This window comes from Rhinatrema bivittatum, chromosome 4 (assembly GCF_901001135.1).
Source record: "Rhinatrema bivittatum chromosome 4, aRhiBiv1.1, whole genome shotgun sequence".
NCBI classification, from domain to species: Eukaryota; Metazoa; Chordata; class Amphibia; order Gymnophiona; family Rhinatrematidae; genus Rhinatrema; species Rhinatrema bivittatum.
In genome coordinates this window covers 190506067-190533247 of record NC_042618.1, presented here as the reverse complement: position 1 = coordinate 190533247, position 27181 = coordinate 190506067, and the positions used below count along the sequence as shown (strand labels likewise).

Genomic DNA, 27181 nt, shown 5'->3' with positions numbered 1-27181 from the left:
TAAATGGGGATTGGTCTGTTCACCCTGTTATGCAGTGAATACATAAATATTAAGTTTTGGGAGCTGTCATCTCTATCTCTACCAGAGCTTAATATTCAGCCTAGAAGGAGAAGGTAAGTTGCTTTCCTCCTCTCAGTGGGCTTTTATGGGGATTCGGAACAGGGGTATTCGGCATGTTCCACATCACTTTTTTTAAGGTAGGGAATGGGGGAGGGAAATGGTGCCACTTGGTCCACTACAGTTTTTTAAATCTATGGGGGCAATAGGGGAGAATAGATTGTTGCTCGATCAGTTACATTTTCTTTTACCATGGGGGTAGGCAGGAAGCAGGGCAATGTGGCACTGCTCAACCCTAGGTTGATATTCAAAAGCCCAGAAAGTGGCAAAGTTACCTGGGTACCTTTATCTGACTATATTCAGTGGCACTTTTACCTGCATATATGCCACTGAATATCTAGTTAAACATACTTGAATAAGATTATCTGGTAACTTTGCCAATCACCTGGCTCGTTAAATTTCATCTTCAATGAAAATCATCTTCAGTAAGACTACATTCATCCAGCAGTGATAAAGATCCAACTCACTGACTATTGTTTTGTTTTAAAAAGTATGGCTCACCCTCCTATGACTCCATCATCTCAAAAGGATGCCTCCTCCACCAACACCTCCAGCTCTTCAGAGGAAGATTACCCCCTAGATGACATAGGTGCGGACATCCCCTCTGCTAATATGAGGATGGTCTTATCGTGTACCCCAACTGAAGATGAGAGGCACACCAGTGCTGCCAGACCTTTATTCTCTAGCCTCCCAAACATCAGCTCTTGGGAGCCCATCAGCTCTCTGGAGGCCTCTTGCAGCTATCACCCCTTGCCATTGTCTTCAGTGTTTAGTTCCTTTGAAGGACCTGTGAATAGTGACTGCACATTGCTGCACAGAAGCACCAGATTTGGGCAGTCCAAGGGACCAGAGCCACCCCTTAAAAGGAGAGGAATGCCCAGGAAAAACTACATTGTTAGCTAAGCACATATCATCTTTGTCTTGTAAATAAATGCACCTTCACCTTTGAAATTTCTTTGTATAAGAGTGTTCCTTTCCTCTACAGCCTGCTGGTGAGTCTGGTGATGTATCTCTTGCAATACATCCTCACCCAAGTCATATACCGCCTTCTCCTCATCATCTCTAGACCCTGTATGATGATCATCTTGACCCTCTGGAGAAGGCAGGCCTCGTCTTTTGGCCAAGTTATGAAGCATGCAGCAGACTAGAAAGATCTCACAGATCTTTTTTGGGTTGTAGAGAAATTCTGTGCAGGCAGTAGAAATGTGTTTTGAGTAGGTCAAAGATTCTTTCAATGACTGACCTGATCTGTCTGTGAACCCTGTTGAGGCAGACATCTGCTGCAGTCTGTGGGTATGCCAATGGGATCATGAGCCCAGCTTTCAGTGGATATCCTCTATCTCTTGTAGGAGAGAAAGCATAGAAGAGCATAGTGTATGATGTCCCAAGCTAGTTGGCAGCAAGGCTTTTCCCTGGTAGAAGCTGGAATAGGTCTCCTGGGCTAAAGTGGTAAGACCACCTGGAGATAGAAGAAAAGGGCAGATATTAGTTGTTGTGTGCTTGTAGCAGCATACATACCTAAAAGCCAATTCCAGAGATGAGACCTTCCTAGAAGCTGACTGTGAGACCATATAGACATTCTGACAGGATCCCGGAAATCTGGACACAATGTCCATAATGATCCCTTTGGCTTCGCAGATTGCTTATATGTCGAGGGAGTGGAAGCCCCTGCAGTTGCAGAAGGTAGTCTCATTGCCTGCAGGTGCTCTTATAGGGATTTGAGTGCGATCAATAGCCCCCAGGATAGAGAGGAACCGTGCAATATGGTAGAAATCAGTCATAATTTGTTGTTGCCTTCTCTGAGGGAAAGATAAATATTGATGTGTTTTCCTGAGAAATGCAGCCAGAAAATGATCAATACATATGGAAGTGACCCATTGGCTTATTCCAGCTGTGACCCCTAGAGGTGTCTGGAAGGTGACAGGGAAGAAAAGACCAGGACCATAGTAACCTTGAGGTATACTGGCAAGGCATGGCCTCTCTGGGTGAAAGGGTGCAGGTCCAGTTCTAACTGCTGGCATAGGTATAGTATGGTTTCCTTGCTGAACTTGAATCTGTACATGACTTGCTCCTCAGACAGATGTAAAAACAATGTTCAGGTCCTGTATATTCTCTGTAAGGCGTGCTTTCTCTTCCTCCTCTATTCTCTCTCCCTCCTCAAATGTCGCGCCATGAGTATCCGTAAGTTTTCAATATTCATGTTCAACTTCAGTTCACTCCTACTCCAACCATTAGCAACAATCAGCCCTTGTGAATGTCACCCCCCAGTTAATCCCAGTCAGCTTCAGTAACATAAACACATACTCACCCAGTTAGCTCCAGTCAGCCCCAGTGACACACCCTAGTTAGCCTTAGTCAGTCTTAATGACACACAGCCTCCCCAGTCAGCCCCAGTTGCAAACACACACCCACCCATCCCCAGTTGGCCCCACTCACCCCACACACACACACACACACACACACACACACACACGCAAACCTAGTATCAGACAAAAGGTCAATCCTGAGAAAAAGAAACATTACAGCCAAACACACTTCTGGGCAAGAACAATAATTTCCCAGTTAGACCTTCAACCCTTTCTCAGTCTCCCTTGCCTCCTAGTTAGCAGCCCTGTCTATTCACTGAGAGAAGCCAGCAGCCCAAACTGTTGTGCCGCCGACCCACAGACCCCCGCGGCCGGCACCCTACTTACCGCGGGTTGCCTCGTGGCAGCAGCGACATCAGTGAGGCCTGCTCGGGCCTGGCCGGCTTCTCTTCGTGGCGCTCCCTCCGCGAGGGAGACGCCGCCGACGTCCTCTGGCTCCGCCCTTCTAGGCGCGCGCTGGAGCACAACTTTTAAAGGGACCAGCGCGGAAACCGGCGACTCCACCCCTGAAGGACGTCAGACAACGGCAGGGATTTAACCCCTGCAGTCAGCCCTGTTCCTCACCTTGCAACGAGGTTCTCTCTGTTCAGAGGTTGCTAGTTGCTGTTCCTGGTTCCTGATCTTGGCTTCTGACTTTGGCTCATCCACTTGCTTCTGACTTCGGCTTTGTCCTCTGGCTTCTGACTTCGGCTCGTCCACTGGCTTTCGACTTCGGCTTCGGTTCCTGGTCTGTGACTTCTACTTGCTCTCTGTGTCCTGTTTCGCTTCATCCAGGAGGTCTCGCCTAAGTCTAAGCGGCTTGGGTCCTCACGGGCTCCTCCTGGGGGGACCTCGGGCTTCCAGTGGTGAAATTCCAATTGGCCTCCTGGCTTCAGCTTCAGTACTCCTCAGGATTCCTGGATTCCTCTTCAAGACTCACCCACAGGAGACCGTACATAAGTCCAAGCGGCCTGGGTCCTCAGGGGCTCCTCCCGGGGGGACCTTGGCTTCCAGTGGTGAAGATTTAATCGGTCTCCTGCCCTGTACCGCCTCCCGGCTTTGACCTCCACTGTGGGTCCTCACACAGTGCGCCACCATCTGTCTGAGCCAGCTCAAGGGTCCATGAAGTCCAATTTCAACAGTTTGCAAGACCATGGACCCGGCTGGTGTGGCTGGCCTAAAGGCCATCCCCGGAATTGCCCAGCATCTACAGCAGCAGCAGCTCTGCCTAGATGCCCTGACAGCAACAGTAGAGAGACTGGCCAACGCCTGCATGCCACACCTGTGGCAGCCCCTCCTGCACTGGTTTCCTTGCCCGATTCCGGACCAGTGAACCCCACACAACTACAGGTACCGACCAGGTACTTGGGGGAAGCGAAACAGTGTCGCGGATTCCTCAACCAGTGCTACATACGCTTCACCCTGCTGCTTTCTCAGTTTCCGACTGATCTAGTAAAGACCAGTTACATAGTGTCCTTGCTTGACGGGAAGCCCCTGGCCTGGCCCTCCCCATTGTGGGAACGTAAGATTCCCATTCTTGTAAACCTGGAACAGTTCGTTTCCACCTTTCGACACATTTTGATGAGCCTGCCCACCGACCTACAGCGGTTGCCGAGTTACATCAGTTACGTCAAGGTACTCGTTCCCTCGCAGAGTACATGGTTGAATTCCGTACGCTGGCCGCCAAACTGGACTGGAGGGACGATAGTTTACATGGTATATTCCTGGAAAGAATGTCCTCACGTCTCAAGGACGAATTAGCAGCAAGGGACCTTCCAGATGATCTGGATAGCTTGATTGACCTGGCAGGACGTGTTGACCGCCGAATCCAACATCGGTTCCGAGAAGGGAAGTCTGGCCGTAGAACCGGTAATTCCGAGTCCACATTTCCTCAACCTGTACCCACTCTGCCTGCTTCCACCAGCACCCAAGGGATCGAACCCTTGCAATTGGGAACAGACCCGATCTCGCAAGAGGAAAGAAGACATCGCCGCACTCAGGATTTGTGCTTATACTGCGGCAACAAGGGGCACTTCCTAGCCCAGTGTCAGGAGTGGCCGGGAAACACCAGAACCCAGGTGTCATCGGGAGCTGACCCTAGGTAATACTGCTTCCGCCTCCCCATGTACCGTACCGGTTACCCTCAATTATCCCGGAGGTACCTTCGATACCTGGCCTTGGTAGACTCCGGAGCAGGAGGGAATTTCATTCTCTCTGATCTTGTTCGGTAGTTACAGCTTACGGTCCAACCCCATCTTCCTCCACTCCAAGTTTCCTCGATCTACGGCACTCCCCTCCCGGGGAGCATCTCCACTTGCACCAAACCCTTGATTCTACGTACTGGTCTCTTACACTCTGAAGAGATTTCATTTCTTGTGCTGGAGAGATCCATTCACCCCCATCATCTTGGGCTTAACCTGGCTCCGGAAGCACTCCCCCATCATCCACTGGGACACTCTCCAGATCGCATCTTGTTTTACCTCCTGCCTGGCGGCAATCCCTCGACCCAGTGTGCCACTTCTGACCACGCCTATATCGCTTCCGCCGCAATATCAAGATTACTGGGATGTCTTCTCAAAGGAGAAGGCTGAACTGCTCCCCGAACATCGGCCCTTTGATTGTGCCATAAACCTGGTTCCTGGTACTACGCCTCCCAAGGGGCGGGTTTACCCCTTGTCACTCCCGGAGCCCTGAGCTATGTCTTCTTATATCCAGGAGAACTTGGAGAGGGGCTTCATTCAGCCTTCCAACTCCCCCGCTGGAGCCGGGTTCTTCTTTGTCAAGAAGGATGGATCACTCCGACCCTGTATAGACTACCGTGGCCTCAACGCCATCACACGATGGGACAGATATCCTTTGCCTCTGATTCTCGAATTGCTAGACCGGCTACAAGGAGCTAAAGTCTTTACCAAGCTGGACCTCCAGGGTGCATATAAACTGGTAAGGATACAACCCGGCGACGAATGGAAGACCACGTTCAATACCAGAGACGGGCATTACGAGTCTCTGGTCATGCCCTTCGGCTTATGCAACGCTCCTGCAGTTTTCCAGAACCTTATGAACGAGGTATTACGGGAAATGTTGCATACCTCCGTCATAGTGTACCTCGACGCTGTATTGATTTATTCTAAGGACCTGTCCATGCACCGCACATATGTGCGACAAGTGTTACAGAAGCTTTGGGATAACTGTCTCTTCGCCAAGATAGAGAAGTGTGAGTCCAAACAAGAGTTGTTACCTTTCCTCGGATATATTGTCTCTTCCACGGGCTTCGATATGGACCCAGATAAGGTAGCGGCCATCAAGGATTGGCCAGAAATAGTAGGGGTCAAAGCGCTACAACGCTTCCTTGGCTTCACCAATTTCTACCTCCAGTTCATACCCCATTACACCTGAATGGTGGCTCTGCACACGGCCCTTACCAAGAAGGTTGCCGACGCCAAGAACTGGTCTCCGGCAGCGTTAAAGGCCTTTCAGGAGCTGAAGGAAGCTTTCCTTCTAGATGTCTGCCTTCATCACCCTGATCCTCAGCGTCAGTTCATTGTAGAGGTAGATGCATCTGACCTCGTGATGGGAGCGGTCCTGAGCCAGATATCCATGAGGGGTAAACCCCTTACCTTGCTCCTATTTCTCTCGGAAGTTCTCACCCGCTGAGAGGAATCACAGTATAGGAGACAAGGAGTTATTGGCAATTAAGCTTGCCTTGGAGGAGTGGCGCCAGTGGCTGCAAGGGGCCCAGCACCCCATGATTGTTTATACAGACCACAAGAACCTGGAATTCCTGTGCCGAGCCCAGCGGCTCAACCCTAGACAAGCCTGATGGTCACTCTTCTTTAGCCGGTTCAACTTTCTCCTCCGTTACAGACCTGCTATTAAGAACGTCTGGGCAGACACCCTCTCCCACACTGCGGAGACAGAGAATGACCCCAATCCGCCTCGATATATCCTCGACCCTGCTAAGGTCCTGCTAGCTGCCTCGGAGGTGGTCCCTGCGGGTAAGACGGTGGTACCGGTCTGTCTGCGCAAGAAGATTTTGTCATGGGCCCACGATTCTTTAACCGTAGGTCATTCAGGGATTGCTCGGACTTTGGACCTGTTGTCAGAATACTACTGGTGGCCTCAAGTCAAAAAAGATGTCTGTCTTTATATTGGTTCCTGTCCAACCTGTGCCCGACAGAAGCCTTTGCCTGACCATCCCTGGGGGCTTCTCCAACCTTTACCCATTCCCACCGAGCCCTGGACCTATTATCTACCGACTTCATAGTGGATTTTCCACCCTCGGAAGAGAAGACTGTGATATGGGTCACGGTTGATAGATTTTCAAAGATGGCCCATTTCGTGCCCTCACTAAATTATCAACGGCGCCCGAGCTTGCAAGTCTCTTCACCCAGCACATTTTTCACCTGCACGGACTTCCTCTCCATATTGCCTCCAACCGGGGCTCGTAATTCACGGCTAAATACTGGAGAGCACTCTGCAAGAAATTTGAAGTCCAGTTAGACTTTACCACAGTTTTTCACCCTCAAAGCAATGGCCAAGCGGAGCGCACAAACAGGACCTTGAAAGCTTTCCTCCTAGCCTTTGTGGGAGACCTACAAGATGACTGGGTGACTTTATTGCCGTGGGCAGAATTCTCCTACAGTCATCATAGGCATTCTGCTACCAACATGTCTCCCTTCCAGATCATCTATGGGAAACGACTCAGACCTCCTTTGCCCCTGCCTCTGGTGGTGTCATCGCCAGCCATACAACTCACTGCCCAACAGTTACAGAATCTGTGGGGTTCCACTTGGGAGAAACTACAACTCATGGCAGCCACTGCAAAGAAATACGCTGATCGTTTATGACGCCCAGCTCCTGCATTTCTCCTTGGGGATAAGGTATGGCTAAGTACCAGACACCTCCACCTGCGGGTTCCGTCTATGCGCCTAGCTCCAAGGTACATTGGTCCGTTTGCAGTATCAGAACGGGTGGGCACCGTCTCCTACAGCCTCTGCCTTCCATCCATGCTAAGGATTCATAACGTCTTCCACGTATCCCTGTTCAAGCCTTTGGTCTTGTCAGTCTTCCACAACAAGTCCCCTGAACCTACCAGCCCTGTGGCTCAGGAAGGCACCATTTATCAAGTAAAAGAGGTATTGGATGTGCGGTTTCATCATAGACGTTGGGAATACCTCCTTTCTTGGGAAGGCTATGGTCCTGAAGAAAATACTTGGGAGCCTGACTCCAATATTTTGGATAAGTCTCTCCTCCACCAGTTTCATCTACGCCACCCTGCTAGCCGAAACCTCCAGGAAGGGGGCGTAGAAGGGGGGGGTACTGTTGTGCCGCCGACCCGAGACCCCCGCAGGCTGCCTCCCTACTTACCGTGGGTTGCATCGCGGCAGCAGCGGCATCGGTGAGGCCTGCTCAGGCCTAGCCGGCTTCTCTTTGCAGTGCTCCCTCCGCAAGGGAGACGCCGCCGACGTCCTCTGGCTCTGCCCCTCTAGAGGCGCGCGAGCTGGAGCATAACCTTTAAAGGGACCAGCGCGAGAACTGCCAGCTCCATCCCCGAAGGACGTCAGACGCCAGCAGGGATTTAAACCCTGCAGTCAGTCCTGTTCCTTGCCTTGCAACAAGGTTCTCTCTGTTCTTATGTTGCTAGTTGCTGTTCCTAGTTCCTGATCTTGGCTTCTGACTTCGGCTCGTCCACTGGCTTCTGACTTCGGCTTCATCCTCTGGCTTCTGACTTCTGCTTCATCCTCTGGCTTCTGACTTCTGCTTCGTCCTCTGGCCTCTGACTTCAGCTTCAGTTCCTGGTCCGTGACTTCTACTTGCTCTCGGTGTCCTGTTCCGCTTCATCCAGGAGGTCTCGCCTAAATCCAAGCGGCTCGGGTCCTCACGGGCTCCTCCTGGGGGGACCTCAGGCTTCCAGTGGTGAAGTTCCAGTTGGCCTCCTGGCTTCAACTTCGGTACTCCTCAGGATTCCTCTTCAAGACTCACCCACAGGAGACTGTACATAAGTCCAAGCGGCCTGGGTCCTCATGGGCTCCTCCCGGGGGGACCTTGGCTTCCAGTGGTGAAGATTTAACTGGTCTCCTGCCCCATACCGCCTCCCGGCTTCGACCTCCACTGTGGGTCCTCACACAGTGCGCCACCATCTGTCTGAGCAAGCTCAAGGGTCCACGAAGTCCAATTTCAACACAAACAACAGGTCCAAAAAGAGAATGAAAGTTTGAAACTGGCATATTAAATAGCAGATATAAAAGTATTCACACATACTTGATAACATTCATATCTGCGTTCTTTATAAAATAGCAAAACACATGCCAACATCCAAACCATGCACCAAACGTGCCCACTTTGTTCACACGTACTTTCCTGCGTGAGTATGTGCTTACTGTTATGTTCTGTGTGTTAGAACTAGATAGTGGGCCCTTAGGCCATGGCAAGAGCTGACTACACCCACAGGGAGGAGCCTTGTGGGGACTCAGCACAACAGGCGGGGTCTCAGCAGTGATGGACACCAGAGCAAGCAAAGATAACCTGAGGAGCGGATTAATAGACTCAGTCCAGAGTAGATGACCTGCAAGCTGGTCTCTCCAGTAGTGGCCCACAGTGTGGGGTAACCCGGGGAATACTTCCTCTTGATGGAGCTTGCGCAGGTTGTCTCTGGTAGTGGTCCTCAGTGCAGGGAAGGCCGGAGGCCGGTGCTGGAAGTTGCACAAGACAGTATGGATCCGGTAGTGGTCCGCTGCATGGGGTAACCCGGGGAGGACTTTCTCTTGATGGAACTTGTGCAGGCTGTCTCCGGTGGTGGTCCGCAGTGTGGGGTAGGCAGAGGCTGGTGGTAGACGTTTGCACAAGACAGTGTGGATCTGGTAGTGGTCCACAGAGTGGGATAACCCGAGAATCCACACAGCAAAGGAAGAGGAAGGTGTAGAGAAGATCCAGTACTCACTCCAAACTGAAGCAGCAAGCTGTAGTGGTAGGCACTGTGGAGACCCGAGGTACAGGAGCACTGAAGGGTCATCCGTGGAATCAGTGTAGAGACTCACTGGGAAGGAGAGGTGAGGTAAGTAGAAATGGATCTCCGAGGAGCGGATAGCCCTGAGTGCAACAAGGCCTCTGAGGCGTGGGTACTAAGATCACTCAGACAGGAACGCAGGAAAAGCGAAGTCCCAGAATGGCAGAATTGAGCAGGACAGGAATCCTTGCTAACTCGTAGGTAGGATGGCCCGATAGGATTATATACACGTAGGTAGTGATGTCAGGCGGTGAGGACGCCCCTGAGGTTCCCACCCTGACGTGGTTAAGAAGGGGGCAGGCACACACGCACATGTGCCCTAGGTCACTCCAGAAGTAAGATGGCTGCCAGGAGGGCCAACGCTGTCCCAGGAACGCCATGGAGGTCGGCGTGCAGAAGCAGAGGTGTCCATCCTCCCCAGACTCAGAGCTGCAGGGCAAAAAGAGGTGAGCAGCAAAGGTCGCAGCTATCTGCGACCGATGGGCGCAACACTTACTTAGCATGTTTAAAAAATTGTATGTCGAACATACACGCTTACAAAGCATTTTCTTTTTTTTTTTCATGTCGAAATGTCTTTGAAAATTTACTCATTGGAGCAGATTTCCATTAGAAACCAGGCAATGTCGAGATTATATATGATTATTTCAAAATATGTTAAAGCTTTCTAAAAAAAGATGAATCAGAGTTCATCACAGTGCTATAGCAGCATATCATGAAAATTTCAAGGGCCTCCCTATTTCTCATCAGTATACAATTGCCAGATTCATGAAATCATCTTATATGATCATAAACCTCCAGTTAAAGGTCCTCCTATACCCGGGGATCTAAATGTTTTCTTAGATGTTATGGCAGCATATTACATGAGCAACCATCGGACTTTGATAGAACAACTAAGGAGGTTGGTTATTGGGTGGGAGGTAGTCCTCCAATGGTTTACATTGTTTTTGGAGGAGAGGCAACAAGAGCAAGTCTACTTCAAGGATGAACAGGCTGACTGGTTTTTCCCTAAAGCAGTGGTTTCAATCTTTTTTCGGCCAGGACAAACTTGACAGATGGTTCTCACATGTGTGACATACTGATCATGTGATTGTCATGGGGCTAAATGTAAACATACCCTCTGCATCCACAGGAACCCTCTTGACCCCCAACAATGGATGCTGAGCAGAACTAGGGCATTATCCATACAACTCAGCATATGAAAAAGATATTCTGGTTCTGGTGACATCTCAGTAAAAGCAAATCAAACTCCCTCCCACAATAGCCCTTCTTATGAAAAGACAGAAATGTATCCCTAATGCATGTCTTATCGAGAAAACACAACAAATAAGATTGATACAAATGCCTACATGCTAGTAAAATACCTCACCTCAGTCACACACACAGAACTGACTTTCACCAAGTATAGAAAGACCACAAATTATAAATATGGAGACAGAAACTGGAAAGGAAAACCAAAACAGCCACTCTGCATGCAGTGCAAACCTGGAGAAATGGAAAAAGAAATATAACACCTAACATAATAAAACACACAAATTAACCCGCACAAAGTAACACCTGCATTATGGAACACACTCGAACAGTAACAACCCAACCTATGAAATGGCAATACTACAAATATTAAACCAGGCTCTAAACACTAATACACTTCCTATTAGGAAAACAGAATAAGCCAAGCTGCTATAGATCCCCACACAGAAATAATTGTAAAGCTATAATAATAAATGTTACAAAACAGCTGAAGAACATAATAACATACAAGAATTAAAAACTCATAAAAATTATTAAAAATTGTCCAGATACCAATAAAATATTCCAAATAAACAGACATCTCATAATAACCAATAATTAAAATGGCAGTCAAGAAAAATACATTTAAAAAGCTACCTTTACTTGCCCTCTCCAGCAACACCTACTCCTTTCCCTTGCAGGCCAAAAGTACACACCAGAAGCAGCTGTGGCTGCTGAAGCTCTGTCCTCATGGTCCTCTTCCTTAGGGCCCATAACCACTCTCCCTGACCAATCTCTCTCTCAGTCACACACATGCTCTTTCATTTACATACAAGCTCTCAATCACACAAAATGCTCTCTCTCTCTCTCTGGCTCACTGTCACTCATGACTTCCCCCCCCCCCCCTCCTGCCCAGCACAAATGGCAGCTGCAGTAGCCTTCTTCTTCAGCCCTTGCAACCCAAGAACAAAGAATCCCATCAGCTGTGGGGGCTAACTCTATTCTTTCTCTCATTGCTGATCACTGGATGTGCTTCATTTTGGTCCAGGCCAACGCTGCTTCCAGTGCTTTATGCACATACTTGGGAACCTTTGATACACAATCGACCTGAGATTTCATCCACTGGCTCAGGCTCCAAGTTATGCGCACAAGCTTTCTCCTCTCATGGACACTCTTAACACACTCACATATTCACTTTCATGCTCATTTTCACAGACCTGCCTGCTCACATTCCTCACATTCTCCTACATATATAATATACTCCCTCTCCCTACCAACGGCAGCAGTCTTCTTCTTTGGGCAACCCAAGCAGCCATGAAACTCCTCCTCCATCTTCTTCAGGCCATGCCTTCTTCGTCCTCTACATTTGCTGTGGGCTATAGGATGCCTCCTTCTTCCTGCCCCATGGGCCAATCAGAGGCTTCCTTCCTTCTTCCTACTCCCACTAGCAGGAAGAAGGGAGGAGGCTTCTCATTGGCCTGTGGGGACAGGAAAAAGGGAGGAGGCTTCCGATTGGCCCATGGGGCAGGAAGAAGAGAGGAAGTTTCCCATTGGCCCATGGGGAAAGGAAAAAAGGAGGAAGGAAGCCCAACCAGTGCAGTAAGACACCAGGAGTCGTGACACACCTGCCAGTGCTTGGCAGCACACTGATGTGTCACGACACACCGGTTGAGAATCGCTGCCCTACAGCATGGGGTTCCTCAGGGTCCAGCATTGACATCTGCTTTATTCATCATTTACTTAAGACCTTTTTTGCTGCTTATTATATGAATTAAAAATTGACCTTAAGGTATTTGCAGATGACATATAATTATATTTCCCTGTGAGGAACTCTTTGGCATTTGAACTTTCTTATGTTACAAGCTGTTTAACTTTGATTAATTCCTGGATGTGGTCTCTTTACTGTTGAATTTCTCAAAAAGTAAAGTTCTTTACTTCACTCAAAAACCTAAACTGGAATTTTCTTCTGTCTGTAGATGGTGATGTGATTCAGGTCAAAGATACTATTAGAAATTAGGATTCTAGTTTGACTCTTAATTGATATTTAAAGCCCAAAGTCAGTCAATTTTATGATCAAGCTATTTTAAGTTATAGCTGTTGTGTCATCTAAAGTACATTTTAAATCAAAGTGACTTTTGCACCATTGTTCAGGCCTTTGTACTTCCAACACTAGATTACTGTAATTCTTTATATGCAAGACTTCCTTTGTCTAGTTTGAAAGCATGCAAGTTCTTCAGAACTTGGCCACCCAGCTTGTGTTAAGGGGCAGGCCCTGGGAACATGTATCACCTCTGCTTCAGCAATCAGATTGGCCTCTGGTACAGCAAGTAAAGTTTAAAGTACTCGTGCTGTCATTAAAGGCCCTGAAAATGGACTGTCCTTATTTGTCTGAACTACTTACAGTTCATAATCCTTCTCTGGTCCTTCGCTCTTAGGGGAAAGGATTGTTAGCTATTCCTTCAGTTAAATTTAGTCATTTAAAAGAAACTGGGAGTCATGCTTATTCCATTTTAGGACTCTCACTATGGGATAAATAACCAGAGTCTGGGAGGGGCTTGATAAATAGCCACAATTCTGTAAACAATTTAAATCATTACTATTTCAAGAGGCATTCAGGATAGGTTAACTGCAGGTAGATGTTTTAGTTTATATACAAAGGGCTTATTTTTGTAATTTGTCTGTCAAATGGTGATTTCATGAGTTGGGTTAGAACTATTTATTTATCTATTTATTTGTTTAAAATACTAATTTTCTACCTATAGCGGTCCAGCCACTATAGGTAGAAAATAAGTATATTAAATAAATAAAGAGTTCTAGTTCAACTCATGAAACTGTCTTTTGAATTTTTGGTGAGGGCAGAACTGAAGTTCCTTTTTTTGAAAAGTTTTTTTGGGTTTTTTTTCAGAGCAGTTACAACTCCCCAGAGAGTAAGCAAGGTACTCTCCCTATACTAAAATTTTCCGTAACAGAATAGTTAAAACTCTTTATTTTCAAGACACATAGCACACTACAATACAAACTAGGCAACATTTCCAGAGAAAGCTCCAAGCTTAGTAAAACCAGTTCAAATACAGCAAACTTAAAAGGTTAACAAGCACTTCCACCCTGAAACTCAGAGAGTCAAGCATTACATAAAGTCCTATGCCAAATCCAGAAAGGTCCTCAAACCTGTTCATATTTCTCTGATCTGTCCTTATGAAAAAATAAAATCTTTTATATCGAGGCTATTTTCGCCGCAACTTATTTCCAGTGTTTCCAAATGTGGAATGGTCTTCCAAAAAATGCAACAATTATCCTTGCTGCATGAACCAAATAGGAAATCATCCTTTTAACCTTTGAAGTTATCTGCAAGGTTAAAAGGACTCTCATTTACTCAGCAAACACAGTTGTGCAGTTATAAAAAAAATTATGACCCACAATCGATTGAACGGTTCCTGGCATGTCAGAACAAAATTTTCCCACCACCTTCCAAAACAAAACAAAACAATCAACAAAATACCTAGAAGTACAGAACACAAACAAATTAAATGTTACAAAAAATTACAAAGGCAGATGCCAAACAATAGGTAAAGCAGCATAAAAACCCACCACAAATGACAATTAAACCCTTCTTCTCCATACCTCATAGGAAAATAGAACAAGCCAATCTACTATAGATCCCTACACAAACTTCACACTAGTAGGATATATCACCTCAGTCATGCATTTATTTATTTATTTGAAAACTTTGTAGTCCAATAACCCGAAAATGTTAGCAGATAACAAATGCACATAATAAAATCAGCAGAATGCAAAACAAAACAATCAACAAAATACCTAGAAGTACAGAACACAAACAAATTAAATGTTACAAAAAATTACAAAGGCAGATGCCAAACAATAGGTAAAGCAGCATAAAAGCCCACCACAAATGACAATTAAACCCTTCTTCTCCATACCCTCTCTGGCATAAGGGGCATGTATTACTTAATTTAGAGAAATATAAAATATATCTATATATTATAACAGTAATTTTGAAAACTAATCCAAAATTTCTCTCAAAAGTCCTTGTGAGACTGGAAAATTGGGCATCGAAATGGCAGATGAAATTTAATGTGGATAAGTGCAAGGCGATGCATATAGGGAAAAATAACCCATGCTATAGTTACATAATGTTAGGTTCCATATTAGGTGCTACCACCCAAGAAAGAGATCTAGGCGTCATAGTGGATAACACATTGAAATCGTCGGTTCAGTGTGCTGCGGCAGTCAAAAAAGCAAACAGAATGTTGGGAATTATTAGGAAGGGAATGGTGAATAAAATGGAAAATGTCATAATGCCTCTGTGTACAATTTTGATCGCCGCATCTCAAAAAATATATAATTACGATGGAGAAGGTACACAGAAGGGCGACCAAAATGATAAGGGGAATGGAACAACTCCCCTATGAGGAAAGACTAAAGAGGTTAGGACTTTTCAGCTTGGAGAAGAGACAGCTGAGGGGGGATATGATAGAGGTGTTTAAAATCGTGAGAGGTCTATAACAGGTAGATGTGAATCAGTTATTTAATCTTTCAGATAATAGAAAGACTAGGGGGCACTCCATGAAGTTAGCATGTGGCACATTTAAAACTAAATCGGAGAAAGTTCTTCTTCACTCAGTGCACAATTAAACTCTGGAATTTGTTGCCAGAGGATGTGGTTAGTGCAGTTAGTATAGCTGTGTTTAAAAAAGGATTGGATAAGTTTTTGGAGGAGAAGTCCATTACCTGCAATTAATTAAGTTGACTTAGAAAATAGCCACTGCTATTGCCAGCAACAGTAACATGAAATAAACTTAGTTTTTGGGTACTTGCCAGGTTCTTATGGCCTGATTTGGCCACTGTTGGAAATAGGATGCTGGGCTTGATGGACCCTTGGTCTGACCCAGTATGGCATGTTCTTATGTTCTTATTACAGCAGGCCCTAAACACCAATACACCTCCTATTAGGAAAATAGAACAAGCCAATCTACTATAGATCCCTACACAAACTTCACACTAGTAGGATATATCACCTCAGTCATGCATTTATTTATTTATTTGAAAACTTTGTAGTCCAATAACCCGAAAATGTTAGCAGATAACAAATGCACATAATAAAATCAGCAGAATGCAAAACAAAACAATCAACAAAATACCTAGAAGTACAGAACACAAACAAATTAAATGTTACAAAAAATTACAAAGGCAGATGCCAAACAATAGGTAAAGCAGCATAAAAACCCACAATAAATCTGTAATGAATTTACTAAACACATAAATGCAGAACACAGACAGACCCTCACCCAATACAGAATAAAGAGATCATAATGCATAAATCATCATGTAGACAAAAATTGAACTGGAAAGCATAAGCCAGACTATATGCAGTGTAACAATGGAAAAATAGAAATACCATTCCTCATAAAATAATCAACTAAAACTATATTAATAAAACTATATTAATAAAAACAATAAATGTTTCAAAACAGCTGATGTATAGAACATCCAGTAATTAAATCTCATATAAAAATTATAAAAAAAATTTCACAAACACCAATAAAATATTTCAAACTAGCAAACACATTAAATAGCACCCAATAATTAGAACTAGTAATAATAAAAAAATAAATCCCTGTTTTCCATAACTGGGAACTTTTGATTTCTGGTCACCCTGAGATTTCTGTGGGGGAGAAGGGGAACTTTTTCCTTCTTCTCTCTCATACAAGTTCTTTCATGCTCATACACACGCTCACTTACACATAGATGCTCTCATACATGCTCTCTCATACATATACATGTTCTTACACACACACCCGCTCTCACACTTGCTCTTGACCACAGCAAAATGGCTGGAGTAACACTGTTCATCCTTCCAGTGCAGCTCCTGCAGCCAGTGACAGAATACCCCCATGCTACCTAAGCCAGGCTGATCCTGTCCTGACTTTTCCTCTTTACTGCATGCAGTCCCTTGTGCTTGCAGTGTGTGAAAGCCAGGACTGGATCAGCCTGTCCCTTCTGACATGGAGCTCTATGGTCCCCCTATCTGAGAACTCTACCCCAACAAACATTCTCCCCCTCACCCATGCTGGATCTGAGCTGCACTATCCCCCACCCATGGAGTCGCACAACACTTCCTGCGGACCTGTTTTTCCTCTACCATGCAGCATTGGCATTTCACAACCTCCAGCAGAAGACACTGGCCTGGGCATTTGTGCGTCTCTGCCCCAAGAACTATCAATTTATACAGAGACACTCACAGTGTCTGATCCTGGCATTTCACACATGCACATTCACACCTTAAATTTAAAGGTCCTTTAACCACCAGCACAACATTTAGCATTTTAGAAGTGGGCATGCAGCCGTTTCTGGGGTGAAGAGTGCTGCTGCACCCATTGAACAGCAGTGGAAGGATGGGTGGGGATGGGGTACAGCGCTCCGACGTGCCCATCCAAGCCCCTCCAGGGGGAAGGGAAAGCTTGTGGCTCCTGCATCATCTGCCCAGACCTGGGCCCCAGCCTGGGTACTGAGGACAGCATTTCTGGGGCAGGAAAAGGTGGAGCTGGCGGAGAGGGGGGATTTTGGTAACTCTTAGCTACTCAAAAAAACGTTCCCAGCATTGGAGTTTAGCACCTTCGCAAGTGGGGAACTTCTCTCTCACTAGCAATCGCGGGGCTAGCTCTTCCTTTATGCTGATCTCGCAATGCATGAGATCAGCAGGAAGGAAGTGCTAGCTCCACAAATTTTGAATACCAGAAGGGGCCCAGCACAGAAGGAGCAGTAGTTGAATGGGCTCCCCTCCTCTTCCTCCTGCTGCTGGCAGCGAGTGGGTCTTCTGCTATTTCATTCGCAGGCAGTGGGAGCACTGAGAGGAGAGGATCACCTTGCTGGTGACTGTAAAGAATCAGTAAGTGGTGCTCGGAGACATTTTTAAAACTTAAAAGTACTGGTGAGAAGTAAATTATTGGGGTATATTATTTAGCGTGTTCGTGTGTTTTTGTTTTAAATAGGTAGTCAGAAAGGCAGGCAACAAACAGAAGTTTGGGTGTTTGTATTTCCCACCCACCCCTAGCTCATCAAATCTTTATGGATAGAAATCCCTTATGTGTTGGGGAAGAGTATAGTGATAGGAGTATACTACTGTCCACCGGGCCAAAACGGTGAGACGGACAGTGAAATGCTAAGAGAAATTAGGGAAGTTAACCAAACTAGTAGTGCAGTAATAATGGGAGATCTCTAGTACCCCAATATTGACTGGGTAAGTGAAACATCAGGGCATGCTAGAGAGATCAAGAACCTGAATGGAATAAAATACAGTTTTGTGGAACAATTGGTACTGGAACCAATGAAAGAGGGAACAATTTTAGATCTAATTCTTAGTGGAATGCAGGATTTGGTGAGAGAGGTAACGGTGGTGGGGCCGCTTGCAATAGTGATCATAATATGATCAAATTTGAATTAATGACTGGAAGTGTTATAAGCGCGCGCTGGCGCGGTCGTCTCGAGCTGGTGGTGAGCCCTTGGGCCACGGCGAAAGCTAGGGAGGAGCCCCAGCCACACCGTGGGAGGTGAGCTGGGCAGGCATGGTGAGCCAGGCGGGAACAGAAGCAGGCACAGAGTCTGACCCTCAGCCGGACCTGCACGCCCATGGTAGCCAACACTGGGAAGTTGACTGATGAACGGTCCTCCGACTGTTCCCGGCCCTTTCGGACCTGCCGCTGGGAACGGCAATGGGCAGCAGGCCGGACAGAGGCGAGGGCAGACAGAGTCCTTTACACTGAAGACGTCAGACGGGGGCTGAAGCAGACATCCAAGACAGGCTGAAGCAAGACGTTGGAGACATCGTAGACAAGGCAGGTGCAGACATCGTAGACAAGGCTGGAAGGAAACATGGCACTGTCCATCAGGGCGCCCTACTCAGCCCACCCGTGGGACTGAGTCGCGGACCACCCCGTCCCAGACGCGCCCTACACAGCCCAGGAAGGCTGGTCGCGGACCACGCTGAGGAAAGGAGGGTGCAGGGAAGACAAAGCGGAAGATCCAGGCGAACAGGAACTCCAATGCTGGGATACTGACATCTGAAGCACCTTCGGCTGGCAGGCAGGGAAGCTCAAGAGCCCGGGGGACGAATCCCTCCTGTTGGCCACTCCAGGGCCCAACAGGACAGAAGGCTCAGGAACCAGACGAGGACATAGGGCGGAACACCCGGAACTGGAACAGGAACGGAATCAGGCAGCTTCAGGAACAGACATCAAAGCAAGGTCAGGAACAGACATCCGGACAGAGACAGGACAAGGAGCCATCAATACATGGAGGACCTGGATCGGCAAGGTTACAGGCGACTGTAATGCACAATCCGAAGGCCAGTTGCAAATGACAAGGAAGTCCTTATATACTGGAGGTAGAAGGCAACTCCCTAGGAGGAGCTTGCCAGGACCGCCCCTCACTGGTCCTATAAATAAGGTGGAGAGCTGCGGGCCGGCCCCTAGGAGAAGGGCGTCGCCAAACAGGAAGTCCAAACGCTGGCATGCAAGCCACAGGCACAGCTAGGTCTCTCAGGCCCTGGAGCAAGTCCCGGATGGAACACAGGCGAGGCCCTGGCTTCGGAGCGGCCTCCGGTGGAAGGTGAGAGACCACCTGTAGCGCAGCAACAGGGGGGATCGTAACAGGAAGGGGGATAGTAAGTAAATCCCTGGCTCTAGTGCTAAACTTTCAAAAGGGAAACTTTTATAAAATGAGAAAAATAGTTAGAAAAAAATTGAAAGGTACAACTACAAAGGTAAAAAGTGTGCAACAGGTGTGGACATTGTTAAAAAAAAAATACCATCCTAGAAACACAGACCAGATGTATTCCACGCATTAAGAAAGGTGAAAGGAAGGCAAAACAATTACCAACATGGTTAAAAGGTGAGGTGAAAGAGGCTATTTCAGCCAAAAGATCTTCATTCAAAAATTGGAAGAAGGATCCATCAGAAGAAAATAGGATAAAAGTGTTAAGCATTGGCAAGTTAAATGTAAGACATTGATAACATAGAAACATAGCAACGATGGCAGAAGAAGACCAAACGGCCCATCCAGTCTGCCTAGCAAGCTTTCACAGTTAAGACAGGCTAAGAGAGAATTTGAAAAGAAGTTGGCCATAGAGGCAAAAATTCACAATAAAAACTTTAAAAAATATATCCGAAGCAGAAAGCCTGCGAGGGAGTTGGTTGGACCATTGGATGATCAAGGGGTTAAAGGAGCACTTAAAGAAAATAAGGCCATTGTGGAAAGATTAAAGAATTTCTTTGCTTCGGTGTTTACTAAAGAGGATGTTGGGGAGATACCTGTTATGGAGAAGTTTTTCATGGGTGATGATTCATATCAACTGAACCAAATCACGGTGAACCTGGAAGTTGTGGTACTCTTGATTGACAAACTGAAGAGTAGTAAATCACCTGGACCAGATGGTATACACCCCACGGTTCTGAAAGAGCTAAAAAATGAAATTTCAGACCTATTTTAATTAATTTGTAACCTATCATTAAAATCATCCAATGTACCTGAAGACTGAAAGATGGCCAATATAACCCCTATATTTAAAAAGGGATCTAGGGGTGATCTGTGAAACTATAGACTGGTGAGCCTGACTTCAGTGCTGGGAAAAATCATGGAAAAACTGTTATAAAGAATAAAATCACAAAACATTTAGATGGTTTGATGGGACACCGCCATCATGGATTTACCCAAGGGAAGTCTTGCCTCACAAATCTCCTACATTTTTTTGAAGGGGTGAATAAACATGTGGACAAAGGTGAACCAGTAAATGTGGTGTATTTGGATTTTCAGAAGGCATTTGACAAAGTTCCGCATGAGAGGTTTCTAAGAAAACTAAAAAGTTATGGGATAGGAGGTGATGTCCTTTTGTGGATTACAAGATGGTTAAAAGACAGGAAACAGAGAGTAGGGTTAAATGGTCAGTTTTCACACTGGAAAAAGGTAAACAGTGGAAGGCCTCAGGGATCTGTACTTTGACCAGTGCTTTTAAATATATTTATTAATGATCTGGAAAGGGGTACGACAAGTGAGGTGATCAAATTTGCAGATGACACTAAATTATGCAGAGTAGTTAAATCTCAAGTGGATTGTGTTGAATTGCAGGAGGACCTTGCGAGACTGGAAGATTGGGCTTCTAAATGGCAGATGAAATATAACAAGTGCAATGTGATGCATATAGAGTGCTAGTGCAAAGTGATGCATATAGAGAAAAATAACCTTTGCTGTAGTTACACAGTGTTAGGTTCTATCTTAAGAGTTACCAGCCAGGAAAGAGATCTAAGTGTCATAGTGGATAATGCATTGAAATAGTCAGCTCACTGTGCTGTGGTGATAAAGAAGCAAACAGAATGTTAGGGATTATTAGGAAGGGAATGGCAAATAAAACAGAGGATGTCATAATACCTCTGTGTCGCTCCAAGGTGAGTCTGCACCTTGAATACTGTGTGCAATTCTGGTCACCACATCTCAAAAAGGATATAGCTACACTGGAGAAAGTGCAGAAAAGGGTGACCAAAATAAGGGGCTTGGAACAGCTGCCTTATGAGGAAAGGCTAAAGATGTTAGAGCTGTTCAGTTTGGAGAAGAGATGACTGGGGGGGGGGGGGGGGGGGATATGATAGGTCAACAAAATCATGAAAGGACTTAAACAAGCTAAGGTAAATCTGTTATTTATTCTCTCAGATAATAGAAGGACCAGGGGGCACTCCATGAAGTTAGCAAGTAGCTCATTTAAAACAAATCGAAGAAAATTCTTTTTCACTTAGGGGTAGATTTTCAAAGGGGTACGCACGTACCCCCCGAAAACCTACCCCAAACCCCCCCTGCACGCGTTGAGCCTATTTTGCATAGGCTCGGCGGCGCGCGCAAGTCCCGGGGCTTGCATGGAGGGGCGTGTCGGGGGTGTGCCGCGAGTGATGCGGTGTTTCGGGGGCAGGCCCGGGGGCGTGGCGCCAGCCCGGGGGCGTGGTCGAGGCCTCCGGACCAGCCCCCGGGTCGGGTGATGGTGCGCCAGCAGCCTGCTGGCGCGCGCAGATTTAAGCCTGCTTTCCGCAGGCGTAAATCTGGCAACAAAGGTAGGGGGGGTTTAGATAGGGCCGGGGGGGTGGGTTAGGTAGGGGAAGTGAGGGGAAGGGAGGGGAAGGTGGGGGGAGGGCAAAGGAAAGTTCCCTCCGAGGCCGCTCCGATTTCGGAGCGGCCTCGGAGGGAACAGGCAACGCGCGCTGGGCTCGGCGCGCGCAGGTTGCACAAATGTGCACCCCCTTGCGCGCGCCGACCCCGGATTTTATAAGATACGCGTGGCTACGCCTGGTGCGCGAACAAAAGTACGCGCTTGCGCAATTTTATAAAATCCGGCCCTTAGCGCATAGTTAAGCTCTGGAATTCATTGCCAGAGGATATGGTTACAGCAGTTAGTGTAACTGGGTTTAAAAAAGGCTTGAATAGTTTCCAAGAGGAAAAATCCATAAACTCTTATTATGGTAATTAATAAGCAACAGTAGCTTGTGATTTATCTAATGTTTAGGAACTTTCCAGGTACTTGTGACTTGGATTGGCCACTGTTGGAAACAGGATACTGGGTTTGATGGACCCTTGGTCTGACCCAGTATGGCATATCTGATGTTCTTATGACATTTAGCTAAATGTGTATAAGGAGGGAGGAGGAGGCAGCCACTCAAAGTTTTGGAGGGCACTTGTTGCCACCTGAAGTGGCCACCTCACTCTGCCTCATTATAGAACCACTCCTGGCTGCATGGGAAGGTCCGCAGGTGCTCAGAAAAACCATCTTGGTCTAGCTGAGTTTTGAGAGTGTTATCCATTTTGGTGCCATCGGATAATGTCACCCCTGCTTTTGTGGCTTATTTGTCCTGCTGTTCATGGAGGACACTATTGCAGGTGAGCAACTTAGCTTTATTTATTCTGTTGACTGCTGTTCTCTGAAAGCAGTCTACCTCTCTACAACTCATGACAGAGCTTTTACTAGCTTTGCTCTAGTAGCTTAGAATAATTTTTCAGGGATGTCAAGATTATGTACTATTCTGTAAACACATAAAAATACAATGGAAGAGCCTGGTTTTTAAAACAGATCTGTTTGCTCTATAGACTTTCTATTGCCTGAAGCTGCTTTTTAAATAGTTAGTCTTACACATCACCTCCTTGTATATTTTATTGTATTGCTTGTTTTATATGGGTTCTGTTTTAGGAAGTTATCATTTAGGTAGGATCGTTGAATACTACGAGTGACATATTTTTGTAAAGATATTGTGACTTGTTGGTTACAGCAGGTCCATGCATGTAAATGTTTTATTATATTTTATTTCTCTGTTTTTTGTATAATTATGTTATTGAATTTCAGTGTTAAAGGTAATTCGTCATTCTTACTTGTACCATGCTGAAAGCATTCTTTGAATGATCTGGCAGGTGATAATTTCAAATAAATATATAAATTAATTAATTAAAGTTTGATTTCATGGGAACTCTTTTTCCAGGGTCATGTATCTTTCAAGCCAACAATTGATCAACAGCGAACATGTGAAAACTGCTCAACTTCTCTGCTGGATGGGGATTTTGTCATAAAATATGATGTGAATCGAGAATCTCCAGGGAATGTACAGGTAAAACCTATTGTATAGGGCAATTTTCAAACTGTCCACATTGGTGCAAAGTCTGTGAGGACAACCTGAGGTCTTTGTACCAATTTTCAAAGTGAAAATATGCAAGGACTTTCACTTTGAACATTGTAGTGTGTACAAATTTACCTAGAGATATTTGCATCTGCTTTTTCTGCAGGTGCTTTTTTCATAGCAATGACACATATAGATTTGAAAATGCAATCTCTGTCCATTATTTTCCTCCCTTGACCTAACAGGGCATTCCCGGAACACCATATTCTAATGTGGCTAAAAGTACATTCATCGTGGAATACCGCATGTACTTTTAACTGGACGAAGAGTTTGCAATTTTCAGTTAGCCCTTTTACCCAAGTAAGGAGGTAATTTTCAAAAGCATTGCTGCAGGTAAAACGGTGTTTTTCCTATGGAAATGGCTGGAATAAAATTGCCAGTGGAAAAATATAATTAGTGGCATGCCCAGGGATCTGTATTGGGACCAGTGTTTAACTTATTCATGAATAATTTGGAAAAAGGAGCAAGACGTGATGTGATAGGATTGCAAAAAAAATATTCAGAGGAACTAAAACACAAACAAACTGTGAGGAACTGCAGAAGGACTTTGCAAACCCTGGCCTGAGCATCTAAATTTATTATGGACAAATGCAAAAGGATGTAAAAATAATCCTAGCTAGTGGTACACAATGCTGGGATCTGCATTAGAAATAACCACCCCTGGAAAGGATCTTGGAGTCAATGTGGACAATACATTGAAATCCTTGGCTCAGTGTGCGGTGGTAGCCAAAAAAGCAAACAGAATGTTAGGAATTATTCAAAATGAAATTGAGTATAAAACTGAATCTCTTTTGTAGAGATCTATGATGTAACTGCATTTTGGGTACTGCGGGCAGTGCTGGTTGCCCCATCTCAAGATATTGAGGAGCTAGGAAAGGTACAGGGAAGGGCAACCAAAAATGATAAAGGGGATGAAATGGCTCCCTTATGAAGAAAAGTTAAACAGGTTAGGGCTCTTTAGCTTAAAGAAGAGATGACTGAGAGAGAATATGATAGCAGTTTATAAAATCAGGCTAATAGGAAACGGTTATTTACCCTTTGAAATAATACTAAGATTAGGGGTCACGCTATGAAACTATCAGGTAGCAGCTTTAAAAAAATTGGTGAAAGTATTTTTTTCACTCAATGAACAATAAAACTGTGGAATTTGTTACCAGAAGATGTGGTCAAAGCATTTAGCATAGCTCGATTTAAAAAGTATTTGGATTAATTCCTGGAGGAAAACGCCATAAACAATAATTAACCTGGTGGAATTGGGGGGGGGGGGCAGGGGGAAGACACCGCTTAACATTGGGAGTGAGTAACATGGAATGGTATCTGCTCTTTGGGATCTGCCAAGTACTTCCTAATGACTTGGAATGGCCACTGTTGGAACAGGATGCAGGGCTCGGACCTTAGGTCTGACCCAGCATGGCACTTCTTATATTGGGCTTGGGATTCGTGTGGGTAAACCTACATGTATATGACATATTAGTTCACTTAGACTTACCCAAGAAATTTGTATGTAGAAGAATAGTTTTGGTGGGATAACTTTCAAGGTGGATTAATGCACATACATCAATTTTCAAAATGGACTTAACTTCGTGCAGCTGCCACATAACTCACCCTCGATGTTACAACATTACTCTTCTTATTGGTATTACTATTTACCTGAGTAATTGGCTTTTGAAAATTGTTCTCTTAGAGGGAAACTTTGAAAGAGTCTTCTATGGGTAAAACAATGCTTTACATGCAGAAATGGCACCTGATATGCAGGCAAACTTACAAGCGTATGTCATGTTCACATGTGAGTTTACTTGGATTGAGGGGAGATATTACCAGGGAAGGGTTTTGGGACAGGATTACTCTTATGTCCATATTTTTTACATTTTCAAAAGCATGAATGTAAAATTTCCAGAAAACTTTCTGTGCACAACAATGCTGGAGCGCTGTGAAGTAAGGGGCACCCTGGGTGCCACTGACATCACCCACTATCACTGACGTAAATGAGTTGGCAGGGAGCCAATTTTCACCTAGGTTGCCATTTGTCCTAGAACCAGCCTGGTGCACAATTTAGTATGTGCAACTCTATGTGGGTAGTTTCAGTATGATAATTGTCAAAAAGAAAAATAGACACATACATGCATATGTTCCCTTTTTGTTGGTATAACTTGTGGGCGTGTTTGCCATCTAATTTATGTGGGCTGATACAAAATGATCTCTTTAATGCCCCAAAAGATATAAACAAATGTTCTATAAAGTTGGTGGTGGTAAAATATGTTCTATAGTGATACCTACCTAGATATGGAAATTTTCTTCTCTCTTACTCCTTGGGGTGGAGGATTTTAAGCATATTGCAGAAATAATGTCTCTTAGCCCAGAAAAATTGGAAAGGCCATAAGTCAAATGTTAATAGACAGGACCTTATTTGGGAGAGGGTGGAACAGGTTTCAGTCGCTCCCAAATTTTGATGTCCAAATTGGCACCAACATTTGGGATATCCCCCTTCACCGTTACCCAGACATCCACCACCATTGTTACCCTCTGACTTTCTGTGTATGGTGCCAGCAGCAGTAAAATCACGCCCACCCTACACACGGGGGACTCTGGATGCAGATTTTAACGGGAAGTCTGTGCAAGAGGAGGCGCTGCATCACTATTCCTGTGGAGAGAGCTGCTCCCTCCACTGCTGCGCATGGATAGCAAATGGGGCCCAGGATAACTCTTGCCTCTTTGGAAGAAAGAAGAGGCATGGGGTGGTGGCAGATACTTGGAGAGAACGAGAAGTGTCAGCAGCTGTAGAAACCTGTAAGGATTCCCCCCCCCCCCCCCCCCCCCCCCCCGTAGAGTTTGCTACCATAACCAACAGTACACATATACTTCCTAATTCATCATGGTACCTGCGAGTTCAGCCTTGAAGATGGTATATGATCTGCCTATTAGTAGCTGAAATACTAACACCATCTTTTTAGGTAGTAAAGGCCTTTTGCAAAGGCACATTGAGAGTATGTGAGCAGCTGTGAGCAATACTATAAACTGGAATCCAGAAAATATGGGGAGAGTCCTGAATCATACTGTGAGATTAGATTTTTTTTTTACCAGGCTTAGGAGGGAAATGGATAAAGGCCCTATGTAATTTTTCCCTGTGCGTTCAGTTTTGGGTCACCATGTAACAACCAGCTTTAAATGTCTGAATGCTTGGTTTTCTGTCAAGAGTCTTGTTAGCTACATAGAATTCATATGTTATTAATGGACAAAACTAGTGCTCAGCAACAAAGAAAAAATGGACTGGAATTGCCCTCAGGAACCTCACCCACAACCGCTGCTCACACAACAGATGGATCAATTAAAAAAGAAAACTTTCACATTTGTATGCCTTGTTTTTGTGTTTTTCAGATTGTAAATGGATATTTTGTCCATTTTTTTGCACCTTCAAATCTTCCAAGCATACCCAAGAATATCATTTTTGTAATAGACAAAAGTGGATCTATGTCTGGGCGCAAAATAATTCAGGTACTGTGATCGATCCTTCTTAAGCTAAAAAAAAGATGTTTACCAAACCTACTTGCAGAAAGTTTCTGTGAATTATGAATTTCAGAGGCAGGCTGCTCCAGTGGATCAGTGGCAGCACTGCATACTAATATGTGAAGGTTAGGGTCTTCCATCCTGTTCCCCAGCTCACTCAGGGCTGGGGATGCTGCAAAGGTGGCACTCACAGCCCTTGGGAAAATTGGTCCCAGTCACCGTGCAATGGCAACACCTAGGTTGACGGCTTTCAGTAGCCCACA

At 45.5% G+C, this 27181-nt stretch overlaps 1 protein-coding gene across 1 annotated transcript in view; it reads left to right on the top strand.

Annotated features, from left to right (window-relative positions):
* Positions 1-27181, top strand: part of LOC115090398 (inter-alpha-trypsin inhibitor heavy chain H3-like) — a 204031-nt gene that overhangs the window by 86501 nt on the left and 90349 nt on the right. Inside the window, exons 7-8 of the mRNA XM_029599438.1 lie at positions 23220-23345; positions 26790-26906. Coding sequence (XP_029455298.1) covers positions 23220-23345; positions 26790-26906 — 243 coding nt within the window. The remainder of the gene's footprint in view (positions 1-23219; positions 23346-26789; positions 26907-27181) is intronic.